General features: G+C 30.0%; 2 protein-coding genes and 1 long non-coding RNA gene across 3 annotated transcripts; 1 reads left to right on the top strand and 2 right to left on the bottom strand.

Annotated features, from left to right (window-relative positions):
• Positions 1-564: 564 nt before the first annotated feature.
• LOC126659784 (uncharacterized) lies at positions 565-1,375 on the bottom strand. Its single transcript, XR_007635073.1, has 2 exons — positions 949-1,375; positions 565-867 (listed from the first exon to the last, which is right to left on the bottom strand). It is a non-coding gene; the product is annotated as an uncharacterized LOC126659784 (long non-coding RNA).
• Positions 1,376-3,703: 2,328 nt separating this feature from the next.
• On the bottom strand, positions 3,704-5,946 carry LOC126659769 (7-deoxyloganetic acid glucosyl transferase-like). The gene is made up of 2 exons (XM_050353104.2): positions 5,366-5,946; positions 3,704-4,819 (listed from the first exon to the last, which is right to left on the bottom strand). Exons 1-2 carry the CDS (start codon positions 5,868-5,870, stop codon positions 3,849-3,851), a joined length of 1,476 nt encoding a protein of 491 aa, XP_050209061.1. The 5' UTR covers positions 5,871-5,946; the 3' UTR covers positions 3,704-3,848.
• Positions 5,947-12,553: 6,607 nt separating this feature from the next.
• On the top strand, positions 12,554-14,823 carry LOC126662096 (7-deoxyloganetic acid glucosyl transferase-like). The gene is made up of 2 exons (XM_050355983.2): positions 12,554-13,154; positions 13,765-14,823. The coding sequence occupies exons 1-2, from the start codon at positions 12,623-12,625 to the stop codon at positions 14,676-14,678; spliced, it is 1,446 nt and encodes a 481-aa protein (XP_050211940.2). The 5' UTR covers positions 12,554-12,622; the 3' UTR covers positions 14,679-14,823.
• Positions 14,824-15,135: the final 312 nt, after the last annotated feature.

Raw genomic sequence — 15,135 nt, 5'->3', positions numbered from 1 at the left:
CCCTCCATTTTTCTAGTTGTTCATTTAATTAAAATTATACATATAAATAAACTGATGAAATTCTGGATCAACTTATACATTGGTCTTCTTATTATCAGTTTATTTATACATTGGTCTTCTTATTATCATTCATACTCGTCTTCTCACTCTGTTCACTAACCGAATCATCAAAATGCATCAACGACTGTGATTTAGCATTCGCCGTACTACGTTCTTCATGGATCAACTTTATTATTCATAACGGAATATTTCACCTCCGGTATCGTACAATCCGCCGATACAATCGTTTTTGATTATTTCACTTATATTTCACCTCATAATGAAGATGATCGATTATGTTTTTTGATTATTTTTCAGGCGATTCAGATGGTCGGGAAAGAAAATATAAGTGCTGAATAACACAGATAAATTCGTATAGGTGCTGATAACACAGGTAAATTCGTAGTTATATAACTGATTGAACCGATAAACCTGGTTGAACCTGGAATCGGTGACCAAAATTTCCGCGGCGATTCGGCGACCGATTCGATTTTTAGAACACAAACAATTTTATGAAATTAACAATAACAGAGTTCATCCAAAAATTCCCCATTAAACAATAACGGCAAGCAAAATATCAATGCTAATAACAAGACCAATTAAAATGCCTATTCACATCCAATTATCAATGCAAAAACCATCTTCTTCATTAAAGAAAAAGATTAGAAAACACTAAAAAAAGTTCAATTTAATCCAATTGAAATACTAACTGTTCAATTTAACCCAATTGAAATACTAACTGTTCAACGTACCAATTAAAATCACACTGCACTTCACATCGGAATTAGGATCCACCTCTCTGACCAATCAGCTGACACAATTCTGAAACTGATCATCAAAGAAAAAAATTAGGGTTTCAATTAAATGAAAATTCAATTTCAATTTCAATTTAAAAACCTAGCGTATTACATTAGCGGAAGCCTTCGAAAGAGAATAGTACGGCCGCCGTTAGAGAAATGGAACAGAGCACAGCAAACCGGAAAATTTCCACCGCCGACTTAGTATTGGCAGCAGCCGGTGGGTTCACACGGCGATTCAGAGCCTCCACGGTCCCAGTTAACGCCTCCACAATCCCAGTTAACGCCTCCATGTTCCGAGTTAACGAGCCAACCTTCAGCTTTATGTCATTGAGTTGTTCTTGCACTGGAATAACATTGTCTTCTTGCTCCGGAATATCGACGTCGGCACCGGCGTCGTCGGCCATTGTTAAAGCGAGGTTTGAAGAGGAAGGGTTTTGCGTTTTTTTTCTCTAAACTTTTTTGTAGAGTTTGTACTCGTTAATTTTTTATTGAGTAAAATTTTCCTGCTACCTAGGTAGGAGGAGTTTCCTGCAAACCATGACGTGGCAGCCTCTCAGGTTGCCATCTTACAGTTTGTATCTTTATACTGAATAGGCTAATAAGCTATTCGGCCCTGGCTAATTTGCTAATTCAGTTCTGGCTAATTAGCCAGAATTGAACAACTAATTAGCCTTAGTGCTTTTGAGTAAAATCAAAATATACACAGCTTTAAAAATTTAATCTATTTTCTTGAGTTTTTTTTTATAACCTTGACGTTTAAATACCTCCTGAGTTGATTTTTTTATGAATTCAATTTGTTATGAATTTAATTTATGACATGATTTTAAAAAATAAAAATTGAAGAACTGGGTTTGTATTAAATAAAGTTTCTAACTTTTTTATTCAAAAAAATCATTTTAATTTAGTGCGTTGTTTTTTTAAGACCTAAAGTTTTGTTATTTAAATTTGTTATTGTCTTTTTACCATATTTAATATTAAAGTAGATTAATCTATTAATATTTGAAAGATGTTATACATCATTCTTATATTTAGTATTTTTTTAACATGTTATTTTGATTTTACTTTAAACCAGTGAATAGGCTAGTAAGTTGTTTGGTCCTGGCTAATAGCCAGCTCAGACTAAACAAGCTAATTAACCAGAACCAAATTGAAAAATTAACTAGGACTGAATGGCTTATTAGCCTATCCAGTAAATAGATGCAAACTGTGAAGTGGCAGCATGAGACGCTGCCACCTCATGGTTTGCAGGAAACTCCTGCTACCTAGGTAGCAGGGACATTTTACTCTTTTTTATTTTAGTTGCATTAGTTCAGTATATATAGTTTTTTAAAGCTTAATTATTTAAAAACCACTCACCTTGCATTTTTTTTTTCATTTATATCCTGACCTAGGAAAAAATTCATTTATACCATGACGTATGTACTTATGTTTCACCTCTACCCCGAGACACTAAATTAACCTGTTTTCATTAAGAAAAAAGTTTAAAATAGTTCTTCATTTTTAACCTAAACTAAATTAGAGTTTAATTAGAAATGAATTTTTTCCTAAATGAAGGACTATTTTAAACTTTTTTTTAAATGAAAAGAGGTTGATTTAGTGCTTTGGGGTAGAGGTGAAACATAAACACATACGTCAGGGTATAAATGAATTTTTTCCTAGGTCAGGGTATAAACGAAAAAAAAAATTAAGGTGGGTGGTTTTTAAGTAATTAAGCCTTTTTTAAATTCTTGTAATCATTAAATAAAATTGAATTTAATTGTATTAGTGGTTTATGCTGCAATTTCCAAAAATTAATAATTAAAAGGCTTAATGGCAAAAAAAACCCAAACCTTTACGACTTGTTGCAATTATATCCAAACCTTTTAATTTTTGCAATAATATCCAAATTGCATTATTTTGTTGCAATAATATCCAAATTTCATTATTTTGTTGCAATAATATCCAAATTGCACTTTTTATATGAATTTTTTTGAGTTTTTTTATCATTTTTTGGGACTTTTAAAATATTATTATACATCAAAACATAATAATAGCCTAATATTTTAATTGAAAACAACAAGTTTAGCCATCAATTTGATTATTATTGCTACAAAAAATGCAAATTGGATATTATTACAACAACAAAAATGCAATTTGGATATTATTGCAAAAATTAAAAGGTTTGGATATAATTGCAACAAATCATAAAGGTTTGGTTTTTTTTTACCATTAGGCCTAATTAAAAACTGCAGTACTGTATATAATTAAATACTGCAATTTTTTATTATTAATTTTAAAAGTTATGATTGTAGCTAGAAATTAAAATAAGAATAAGTTATGAAAAATAAATATTTTTGGCGTTTTAAGACATGTTTTTTTCTTTTTATATTTTAATAGGAATCTAAAAATGTACTATTTTACAAAGAAATATTTCACCAAAATTAAAAGCAGACCAACTTGCAAATTTTAATAAATAGAATGTAAAATTTAATAAAAATAATAATATTTATATTGTAGTGTTTATTATGGAACTACCTATTATTTTTATTAACTACTGATGTGTATGTTCCTTTCATGACTTTATACTCTTTGCTCAAGATAATTTTTTTGAACTTTTAAAATATACATTTTAGTTGTTAATTTTTTTTTTATTTTATTTATCGGACTTAATTAGGCGGCCTTTTTTTATTATTCTTAAATGCAACTTCAAATTCGATTTGAGACCGGGTCGGACCTAATATTTAGTATCCAAGTTTGGTGTTTATAATAGAACTTTGGGCTACGGCCGGACTTTACCAACACTACATTAAAATTTAAGCATTTATATAAGCGGAAGCACTCCCCGTAAAAAAACAGTACCAGTGCTAGTTCGAACTCGTATCGAATTTTATGTAAAATTATTTATATTTATTCAATTAATATATTTTCAATAATTTATTTCCAGCAGTAAATCGGTTCCCTTTAACTGGAAACCTTCATTCACTACAAATGACATTTTTAAAAAGATACTGCCAAACACAATCGGAGCCGTCAATCATGATGATCTCCTTGCCTACTTATCACCCTTATTTCTTCAATCAAACGGTCCAGATTACTCCAAGAAGACCCACCTTCACTCACACTTTTTCTAGCCAATTCTGCCATTCTACTAGAAGATTTCACAAACTCGTCCCTCTTATTCACCATAAGGTCATTTACCATTTTTTCAACAATTTTTCTATCACAAACATCCTTCATATCCAATCCAATTTTCCAAATCTCACTCACAAATCTACTATTCACTAATTGATCAACAAAATTAGGCCAACAAATCATAGGCACACCTGCTACAATACTCTCCAATGTTGAATTCCATCCATTATGTGTCAAAAATCCACCTATCGCTTTGTGTCCTAACACCTCTTCTTGCGGGGCCCATTTTACGACGTATCCGTTTTCTTTGGGGCCGCCCTCTTGAAGCTCTCGAGAAATTTTATCGACACTGTCATCGTCTTTGCTACCGTCATTCTTATCGGTAACAGAGCCAGGTCTTATCACCCATAAAAATCGGGTCTTGCTATTAGCAATACCGTGCCAAATCTCCGTTACTTGTTCTTTGGTTATAGATGTGTTGCTACCGAAGCTTACATAGATGACGGATCCCGTTTCTTGACCATCAAGCCATGTCATGCAACTTCGATCAATTTCCGATAGGCTGTTCAAAGAATATTGTTGTGTTTCTTGCGTATTAAGTTTCACATTTAAAAGCTCGTGGAGAGGTCCGATAGAGAAGATTTTAGGGCAATGGTTGCGTATTTGTGATAGTGTATCTCCTTCGAGTTCTTCGAATGTGTTGAAGATTAGGGCGTGTACTTGACGGCATTGCATTGTTGCTTCTATAACCATTCGAATCAATGGATCGTTCACGTCGGTTTTTCTGCAATAACTTGGTAAATCTCTGCATCGAAGAAACGTTTCCATTCCCGGAACTTTCGTTATGAGTCTGTCCATGTCTTCTTCTCCTTCAGTTTGAATAATTAACAATTATCAAGTCAAGAAAAATTGAACTAGAAACTTAAGGCTATTTCCTAACTTGGAGGAAAATAATTCTAAAATCTCTGCTTAGGATGATTTTGAAACTATTTTTCAAATTATGATGCTTTTAATTTCAGTCTGTATAATAGAATATCTGATTAAACTTATAAAAATATCTCGCTATACCAAAAAAACGTGTCTTCCTAAATATTCTAGCCGACACTAAAACAAAATTGACAGCTAATAAAAAAAATTATGGCTGCAAGGAGTAACAATTATTGTAACATATAAGGACAAAACTGTAACATCATAAAAGTTACGTTAGATAAGGTCCGCGATCCTATCGAGTCAATTATTTTAAAGTTCGAAAACAATATGACTGAATTCGAGCTCGACTCAGTGACGGAGTCATTCACGAGCGGGCCCGTCCGCCCGCTCTTGTCGGAAAAATAATCGAAGACATAAATTTCTTTAGAAAAAAAATCAATTATGAATTCCGCCCTGATTTATTAACTTCAAGAACGAAAACTCACCTCGGATCGGAAGTTCACCGGCTTCAATCATGTCCGGCATATTAAAACAAGCCCAGAAGCAACAAGCACTAACCGTACGAAAATGAATAACCGGAACCCCAACTTCAAAACAAGTCTCAGCAATAAACCCTAAAATCCCATCTCCTATCACACAATCAACTTCCGGCCGAATATCAGTCAACATTTTCTTGAAAACCGGCTTGCTTTTCAGCTTCATCGAGTCAAACATAGCCATGACCGGATCCAACACCGGTGAGTCATGATCAAGACCGTCAGTTATGGTCAAGAACTTGAACCCTGGATATTTGTTTGTAAAACGGGCTTGAACATCGGTGAAACGGGTCAGAAGTTCTTGGCTCCGATCAGTGTTGAGAAAGGTGACGTGGATGCCGGAGATAGATAGAAGCTCGGCTAGCTTGAGCATGGAGTTTACATGGCCTTGTGCTGGAACAGGAAATATCAGTACGTGTGGAGGAGAAGAAGGATAATTTAAGGCTGATTTCATTTTTTAGTGATTAAAGTTTACACTGAGATTCACTATAATATAGTAGTGAAAAGTTTTCCAATTTTACCTACTATCTATATCTATATCTATCTATATCTATATCTATATCTATATCTATATCTATATATTATATAATTGAGAGGACCAATGGAGGTCTCTCATTGATTCTCACCAAATAGAGTATTCTGGTAGTCTCCAAATTTTTTAAACTACTTATTTTATTTTACTTGATTTAATTAGTTTTTAATCTAAATAAAGTCTCCAATTTTTTTAAATTATCTTAATTAAAGCTAATCTTGAAAGTTAATATTTATTTAAATTTTATCCTTTTTAGTTTAAGATTACTACGTTGGAAGTATTTGTTTTTCAATCAACTACCGCTACTAAAAAACTGTGTTTTACCGACGGATTTTAGCGACGGATTCAAAATCCGTCGCTAATTTTTTTTTACCGACGGATTTAGCGACGGATTTGAAATCCGTCGCTAAATTGTCATTTAAATTGGCGGGAGTGTTCCCGCCAACTTTAGCGACGGAAAATCCGTCGCTAAAGTTGGCGGGAACACTCCCGCCAATTATTTTTGATGTATTTAGCGACGGATTGATTTCAAATCCGTCGCAAAATCTGTTTTTAGCGACGGATTTAAATCCGTCGCTAATTACCGACGGATTTTAGCGACGGATTTAAATCCGTCGCTAATTACCGACGGATTTAAATCCGTCGCTAATTACCGACGGATTTTAGCGACGGATTTAAATCCGTCACTAATTACCAAAAAATAAAAAAATCGTAAAAAATTATTAAATTAAATAAAATTTTTTATCAAAAAATTATTTAGAAAAATAATTATTAAAGAAAAAATAATTATTATTTTTTTAATTATATATAATATTATTTAAATATAACATAAATATATATATTGAAAATATTGTTATTTATTTATTCATTAATAATTATTTAAAATAACTATTAATTATAAAAAAATAATTATATTAAAATGTGGGAGGAAGTATTTGTCATTTTTAGTTACATTTAAATATAAATATACATATATATAACAAGAAGCTGAGCTGGTTCAAGTGGAGATACGCGCGGGAGAACTTCAAAGTTAAAGAGCAATGAGTGGGAGCAGTGGGAAGGATGGGTGACCTATTGGGAGGTTTGTAAAAATTGCGAGTGGGTGATGGAGGCAACGGATGGGTAACCGAGGGCGACGGGGGACGGGTGGGGGACGGAGGTTGACGGAGTGTGACGGGTGTGTGACCGATTAAATAATAATAATTTATTTTACGATTTTTTTTTATTTTTTGGTAATTAGTGACGGATTTAAATCCGTCGCTAAAATCCGTCGGTAATTAGCGACGGATTTAAATCCGTCGCTAAAATCCGTCGGCAATTTCTGAAAAATCCGTCGCCAAATTTTTTGGTCCGTCGCCAAAAATTTAGCGACGAGAATTTTGCCGACGGATTGAATCCGTCGGGAAACGTTTTCCCGACGGATTTCATGCTTTTAGCGACGGAAAAATCCGTCGCTAAAAGTAAACATTTTAGTAGTGTACTTAACCATAGTTTATATAGGACACAAACGTCTATTTATTGTGTGTTAATACAATCTGAGCAGTTGAGTAAATGCATTATCTTTGTAATTTTTCATATGAATTATTTTTATGATCTGATATTCTATTTTCATTTACAACCGACAGTGGTAGTTTTCTCTTTGGGAACTGAGTGTATGAGGTATTATTATTTCATCACAAGCAATATTCATTTATACCATAAAATATAACCAAACTATTGAAATGCAATTTAATTGATTCTTCTTCTTTGTTTTAATTCATTTACAAAAATTTCATTTTTAATAATTTGATTTGTTCTTGCTATAGATGCAACAGACATGCATGAAATGTGGTGTGAAAACGTATCACGTAGAGAAGGTGGTTCAAGGCATGTTTTTTAGTGTGTTAGATTTTACTTATGATTGTCATTGAGAGATTATGTAGCTGCTGATCTTGAGTTTTTTGATCTTTTATCTTTTCATTCATGTGCTTTATCAACTATTTGATCATATCATGTATACCTATGCTAAGTTCCTTAATCTTTTACTAATCCTTTTATTTGGGTTAAGAACATTACACGCATGTTGTTTCACCTTATAATTTATTTTTAAATTCTTAAGTTTTTTTCTGAACGTAAATTCTTAAGTATATTGTATGTATCTTTTGAATATGCTTTTACCAGCTGGTAATTGTCTTATTATCTCTTAAATTATCATATAAAGTTTTGTTGCTCTTTAGTTAGAGCAAAATAATATGAACCAATTCCCACTTCCTGCTATAATATAGTAGAACAAGAACTACAAAATCTGTTTGTTTCTTATCTTTTCTTAACCTTATTTCAATTTTTAAGTAATAAACAAATTAAAATAAAAACGTATGCATTAAATATAGTAGTTGTGTTTAGTATATTATGAAAATTCTACACCTATCAAACTCATATTTTATAATAGAAAAATAACATCAATTATATTATCGGTTAATGAATATTGTGAAGTGTTGCAAATTATAGTATCCGATCCATATTTCATTACAAGAAATACTGCAGAAAAATTTGTGGGGATACGGAAAAAAGACATTGGAGAGATAAAGATACAGTTCCAACAAAAAAACTTAACAAATATAAAATACAAAAAATATACTATAAATATTTAATATTTTAAAACAATAAATTACTAGAATTATTAGAAAGATTATTATTTATTTTATTTGTTTACAGATTATAAAATATTAATTTGTTAACATTAGTTGTATGGCTTTTCTAAAATTATATACAAACAGATTTCGCGCAAATGCGCGGGTTTACGACTAGTTGTTTTATAATGTTAAGAAGTGAGTGCTTTTTATACCACTAGCAATTGAAAATAATTTGATATTTTTAATATTGTTAACCCTCCCTTTTTCAATAATGACATAATTGAGTTATTTTAAAAATAAAATTGAGAGTACTTATATTTAAAATTACTAGTTTCGCATTACGTGCTATGCACGTGGCTCGTAACGTAACTCGTCAATGAACATATTAATAAATTTATTTTAATTATATCAATTTTTTTATAATTAATATTAAATTAGTTAAGAATTTTTATAAAAGTAAATATAATATATCGGTTGTTAAATTTTTTTCCATACTGAATTTATTCTTCTTTTGGTTCTATAATAATTATAATTAAATAATTAATTTAATTTTATTAGTAATATCTTTAAAAATAATAAGATAGAAATTTAAATAATATTATATTGAACAAATATAGTATTTTAATTTTGTAGTTCAATCAAATTAAAAGATAGGTATTCCTATTAATTTGGAGATTTAGTTACTTTTTTACATACTAAAACTAAATTGGAGATAATTTAGCTACCTATTCTAATTAGGACTTTAATTATAATAGTGATTAATTAAATAACTAATTAGTTAATGACTATAAAACTTTTATTTAGTAGTAAACTGAAAAGGATTATTTCATAAATTTGCCTGTCCCCCCCATCCGTGCTTTTATATATAGTATAGATAACCAAAACCACACCGATTGAAATCAACAAATAATAAAAATAAAAACCCAAACAGACCGAAAGCGGATTATTTTTGAAACATTGGTCGGTTCAGTTAAATAGTGACATAAATAAAAAAATTAAAATAAAACTCAATATACTTAGTTATTTAGTCGGTTTGATTAATTTTGGTCTTTTAAAGTCAAAACCAAAATCTAACTAAGTAAATGGAAAAAAAATTAAAACCAAAATTTGAGCTGACCTAAATTTTAACCTAATCAAAACCGACTAAATAAAAATATATCAATTAATAATATTGTATCTTTTAAAATCGACCGTTGCTTAACAATTTCTTTGCTGATATTATAAACACATATTTTATAACGCAAGTAAGCAAACAATCATTTAATAATTTCATACTATAACATCAATATACTAGTTCTAGTGATATCTTTACTTTAACTGTTTTTAATGGGTTTTTTTTGGGTTTAAATTAAATAGCTTAAATTGTATTTTTAAATTTTAGAGAAAAATTGAACTGAAATGAAGTCATTTTTGGCAGAACTAGCTGAACCGACCAATATAATTAATGTGATTCATAAAAATTAGTTAAACGCAGTTATTAAAAATTGACTCGAGTTAATCAATTCAGTTAGTATTTTAAAAATCGGACCAAAGAAATTGGTGTAGCTAAAGATAGAAAAAAATGAAAGACCAATTTGAAAAATGGAAAATTGGCTTATCAAACCTCTGAAATTCAATTTAAATTGATTTGAGAGTTGGTGCTATGATCTTTATTAAATTTCTTTTTTTTTTCAAAATAAACTGTTGTAATGATTTTTAAAAAAATTATTAATTAAAAATATGATATATAGTTCATTTTAATTTCAATGAACAACTCATCAAAGATTCAGAAAGATATTAATATTATAAAAGAAATATTGGTTCAAATTATCTTCTTTTTTTTATGCAGAATACATGAGATTTTCTGAACGGATTTCAATTATGAGACGACATCTTTGAGCCTTTCAAGTTCCACATTCAAACTAATTCTCACTTAAGTCATATAGATTTTTTGTGGGAGGCAAATTCTGATCTAAAAATTTAAACGGCCGCATACATAAATATGATAAATATGTTTTGGACCTATGATGTTAGAAGAGCACTTCACTAGTTCGTCTGTGCTTCTGGTTAGTCAAGATTATCTAACAACCAATAATTACTCTGTTATTTGATGTGAATACCATCATGTTAAAGATGGATTGATGATAAACATTAGGAGGTATTACTAATATATCCTACAGAAAAGTGAAATTTTCAGGGGGGGGGGGGGGGAGGCGGTGCCCTCCTTAGACCTTGAATGTGTCCATCTCTGATTACAATCCCTATGCCTTTGTAAACATTTGTGGCAAGGAAAGAAAATAAAACTGAGTGAAAATCAAAAGAAAAAAAATACAAACATAACTTTTTAAATTATCAGATAGAGGTAACATTTGTGGAAGAAATACAATTTTTGACTTAATAAAATAGTTTAACGCTAATATTGTTTGAATTATAACTTTTTGCTTTTAATTGTAAAAAGAATATAACAATAAAAATATATTTTGTAATTTCTTTGTTGTTCTATTTATAAGAAAATTCCAGCGAGTCTTCGACATATTATTCTACAAATTTTTCTTTTATATCCTTTATTTTACATTATGCCAGGGACAATAATGAACTGAATTTTATAAAAAAAAATCCACCCATACTTCTATTAAATATAAAATTACTTCACAGAACTTTTATATGACTATTTTTTTCATTAATCAGTTTAATAAATTTATTAATTTTTATTAATTAGTTCAAATTTCTATCAATTTAATTTTTTCTTATAGTTATTTTTGAAATTGACACATTAATAATTGATAAAAATTAAAAAAATATTAGGAGATTAACTTTTAAAAATTAATTTAAATATAAATTGCATGTCACATATAAAATTTACAGGATACAAAATTGATACTTATAAGTATAAGATTGGTCCGTCCATACTAGACCTAGAGATAGGTCCAACCCATCCTGTTTTTGAATAATATACCCTTCTACGTTCTTATAGAAAAATTAGTCAAGTTTATGTCCTTAAAGTGACAATTTTATGTTTTGAAAATCAAACTCAATTTAACCACATTTTATTATTATGGGTTTTGGATATCAAGTCTTCATAAAGAACATTCAAATTTGGAATCATGTTCTTGTAGTAATTAACTTATTATGGGTTTTGGATATCAAGTCTTCATAAAGAACATTCATATTTGGAAAAGTCAACTATTTATGAGAGACGGCTTTGAATTTGTTGCACAAGTATAGCTTTAATTATAGATTTAATGGTGTTAAAAATAAAATTCTTTTAATTTTTTCAAATTTGTTCAATTTTTAAAAAAATTATTAATATATTATAATTCAATTAATTCGCTAAAAATTTATTTAATTTTTTATCAAATTGATTTAATAGTGCCAACATGCATGGGAGTTGAATGTTTAATTTTATACATATATATTAAAAATTCAAATTTGAGGGTTAAAGTAAATTCATTTTTTTAATTAAAAATTCATTAACTTAGTTGTCTAACAACAAAACTTAACGGAATGACTAAATCATTAACGGAAATAAAAGTGAAAGATTATTTTTTTAGTCTCTCGGTCTATTTTTAGTGTTAGTCAAACAAGTTAAAGGATTTAGATGTAAATTAATTTCAAACTTGAGGGATGAAATTGTAAAAAACAAAAACAAAAGTAGGAGATCAAATTGTTTTCTTTTTAATTTTGTTTAGTTTAGTCTTTAACTCAGTTGACTAACACTAAAAATGGACGGAAAGACTAAATCATTGACGGAAACTAAAATGAAAAATGAAATCGTTTGATTTTTAAATAAGAGAGATCAAAGTGTGAACTATAATATATGTGAGTGCTTCAGAATAATTTGCTCAATTATAAATTATAACATATTTGAAAATCTGAGAGTAATTCTTTTTTTTTCTTTTTATAAATTGAGACTAATTTTTTCAGAAATATTGAGTAATCGTCAAAATTCTTAATTTACATTTCACTACTAAGTACTAACTATATATATTAACCATCACAAACCTTATTCTATATATCTCTACATTTCATCTTCTATATTCCATATTAATTCATACTCTTAAAACCTTCTTCAACTTAATAATTATGGACCAATCTTCAGTTCCATCTTCTCCACCGCCGCCTCCGCCTCCGCCTCATGTTCTAATATTCCCTATTCCCGGCCAAGGCCATGTAAACTCCATGCTTAAGCTAGCCGAGCTTCTATGCCTTAACGGCTTCCACGTCACCTTTCTAAATTACGAGTACATCCATGAAAATCTGGTTCTCTGTTCAGATATTGAACCTCGTTTTGCCATTTATTCCGGCTTTCAATTCAAAACCATTCCCAACTGCTGGCAACCGGGCGCCGCCGCCGGAAATACAGGTGATAGTTTGAGAGAAGTGTTGGTGGCCATGAAAGTGAAGAGTAAGCCGGAGTTTAAGAAGATTTTGATCGAGGTTAATGATAGAACGCCGGTGACCTGTGTTATCGGTGACATGTTGATGGGATATGTTCATGATGTTGCCGGCGAAGTTGGAATTCCGGCGATCCAGTTTCATACAATTGGTGCTTGTGCATTTTGGACATCTTATTCAATTGCTGATGTTGTCGCTGCTCATGAGCTTCCCGTCAAAGGTATCTATATCTTTTTGTTTCTCTCCCTACAATTTATTTTATTATATGAATAATAATTTTATTTTATTTTCAAAAAATTAAATGATAAATTTTAAATTATAATATTGGATTGATTTATAAGAATTATAATTTTTTTGATGATTTAGTCCACTTTTATAAGTTTAGGGACTTATTATTAGCTAGCTTTTTTTCTTTGCTTAATTGACACTAAGATGTAGGGTTTGTTGTGAAACTTTTTGAAAGATTAAGGTATGTTTTATATCAAATTTTACTATTAGGTTTCATTTGTCCATCATATGAAAAGTATAAATTTTTTTAATCTTTCCAAGATAAAAATAATTCACATATTTACTTAAATTTCAGTCATATTAACAGTCAAATGAGTAGTATGTACAAATGACACACTTGCCTATGTGCATTTCTAAAAAGTTGAAATACTATATTGAAAGAAGTAAAAATCTAGACACCCAAACGACAAATTCAAAAAAGTTTTAAACCCATTAGTATAACTTTTCAAATATTTTATTAGTTGGGTATTTATGTAATGTTGCTTTATAAATTGATGACAATACAAAGTTTTAATGAATTTGATATACTTGATATGTTAAAGGAAAAGAAGAGATGGACCGGTTGATAACAAAAGTCCCCGGCATGGAAACCTTTCTTCGACGTCGAGATCTTCCAAGTTTCTGCCAAGAAAGTTCCGATCCAAATATCCTAATCATCAAAAATGAAATGCGACAATCCAATTCGCTCATCCTCAATACATTCGAACAACTCGAAGCACCCATACTTTCACAAATTCGCACACATTACCCTAAAACCTACGCGATCGGACCATTACACGAGCTCTTAAAATCAAAACTAATCACCATCAATAGTCAAGAGCAATATTCAACCTCGAATAGCACACGAGAAGTAGATCGAAGCTGCATTGAATGGTTAAATGATCAGCCGAAACATTCGGTACTCTACGTAAGCTTTGGTAGTACAACAATATTGACAATAGACCAATTCTTGGAATTCTGGCACGGAATTATCAATTCCAAGAAAAGTTTCTTATGGGTTATAAGACCCGAATCCATTACTAATAGAAATGGTGATTTTCTTGAGAAAATTCCGGTTGAAACTAGTGAAAATGGATATATAGTGAAATGGGCGCCACAAGAAGAGGTTTTAGGACACAAATCAATTGGTGGTTTTTTGACGCATAGTGGGTGGAATTCAACTTTGGAGAGTATAGTGGCGGGAGTGCCTATGATTTGTTGGCCTTATTATGCTGACCAACAAGTGAATAGTAGACTTGTAAGTGAGGTTTGGAAGGTGGGATTGGACATGAAAGATACTTGTAATAGAGAGATTGTTGAGAAGATTGTAAATGATCTTATGGTGAATAGAAGAGATGAATTTATGAGATCATTGAATACAATGAAAGAGTTTGCTAGAAAAAGTATAGAAAAAGATGGGTCTTCTTCTTGTAATTTGGATAGTTTGATTGAAGATATAAGATTGATGAGCAAATAAGGATCCGATAAACTAATAGATACATTTATATATCCGACGAGCTTTGAACTTCGTGTTATGTTTGATGAAGGTAATAATTTTTATTTAATTTTATTTGTTGTTCTTGTAGCTCAATCTAATAAATTGATGTTTTTAAAAAATATAATTTACTAGAGTTGCTATAGCTATAACTCATTGGTTTTTGTTGATGTTGAACGGGTAATGATTTATGTGAGAATGTTTCATTTGTGTAATTATAATAAAAATAACCATGAGCTATAGGTTAAATGATATAAACGTTGAGCATCAAATTACTAGATCGTGCTTTTAATTCTTTGCACAAGTGTTCTTCTCTTACAAATAATCAAAAAATAATTATCATAAAAATAACAAATTTTCATCTAAATATACTATTAGAAATTATCACATTTTTTAACAAAATATTTCATCAAAAAATCTAAAATATATGTGGAAAGGT

This window comes from Mercurialis annua, linkage group LG8 (assembly GCF_937616625.2).
Source record: "Mercurialis annua linkage group LG8, ddMerAnnu1.2, whole genome shotgun sequence".
NCBI classification, from domain to species: Eukaryota; Viridiplantae; Streptophyta; class Magnoliopsida; order Malpighiales; family Euphorbiaceae; genus Mercurialis; species Mercurialis annua.
This window is presented reverse-complemented; position numbering and strand designations above follow the sequence as displayed.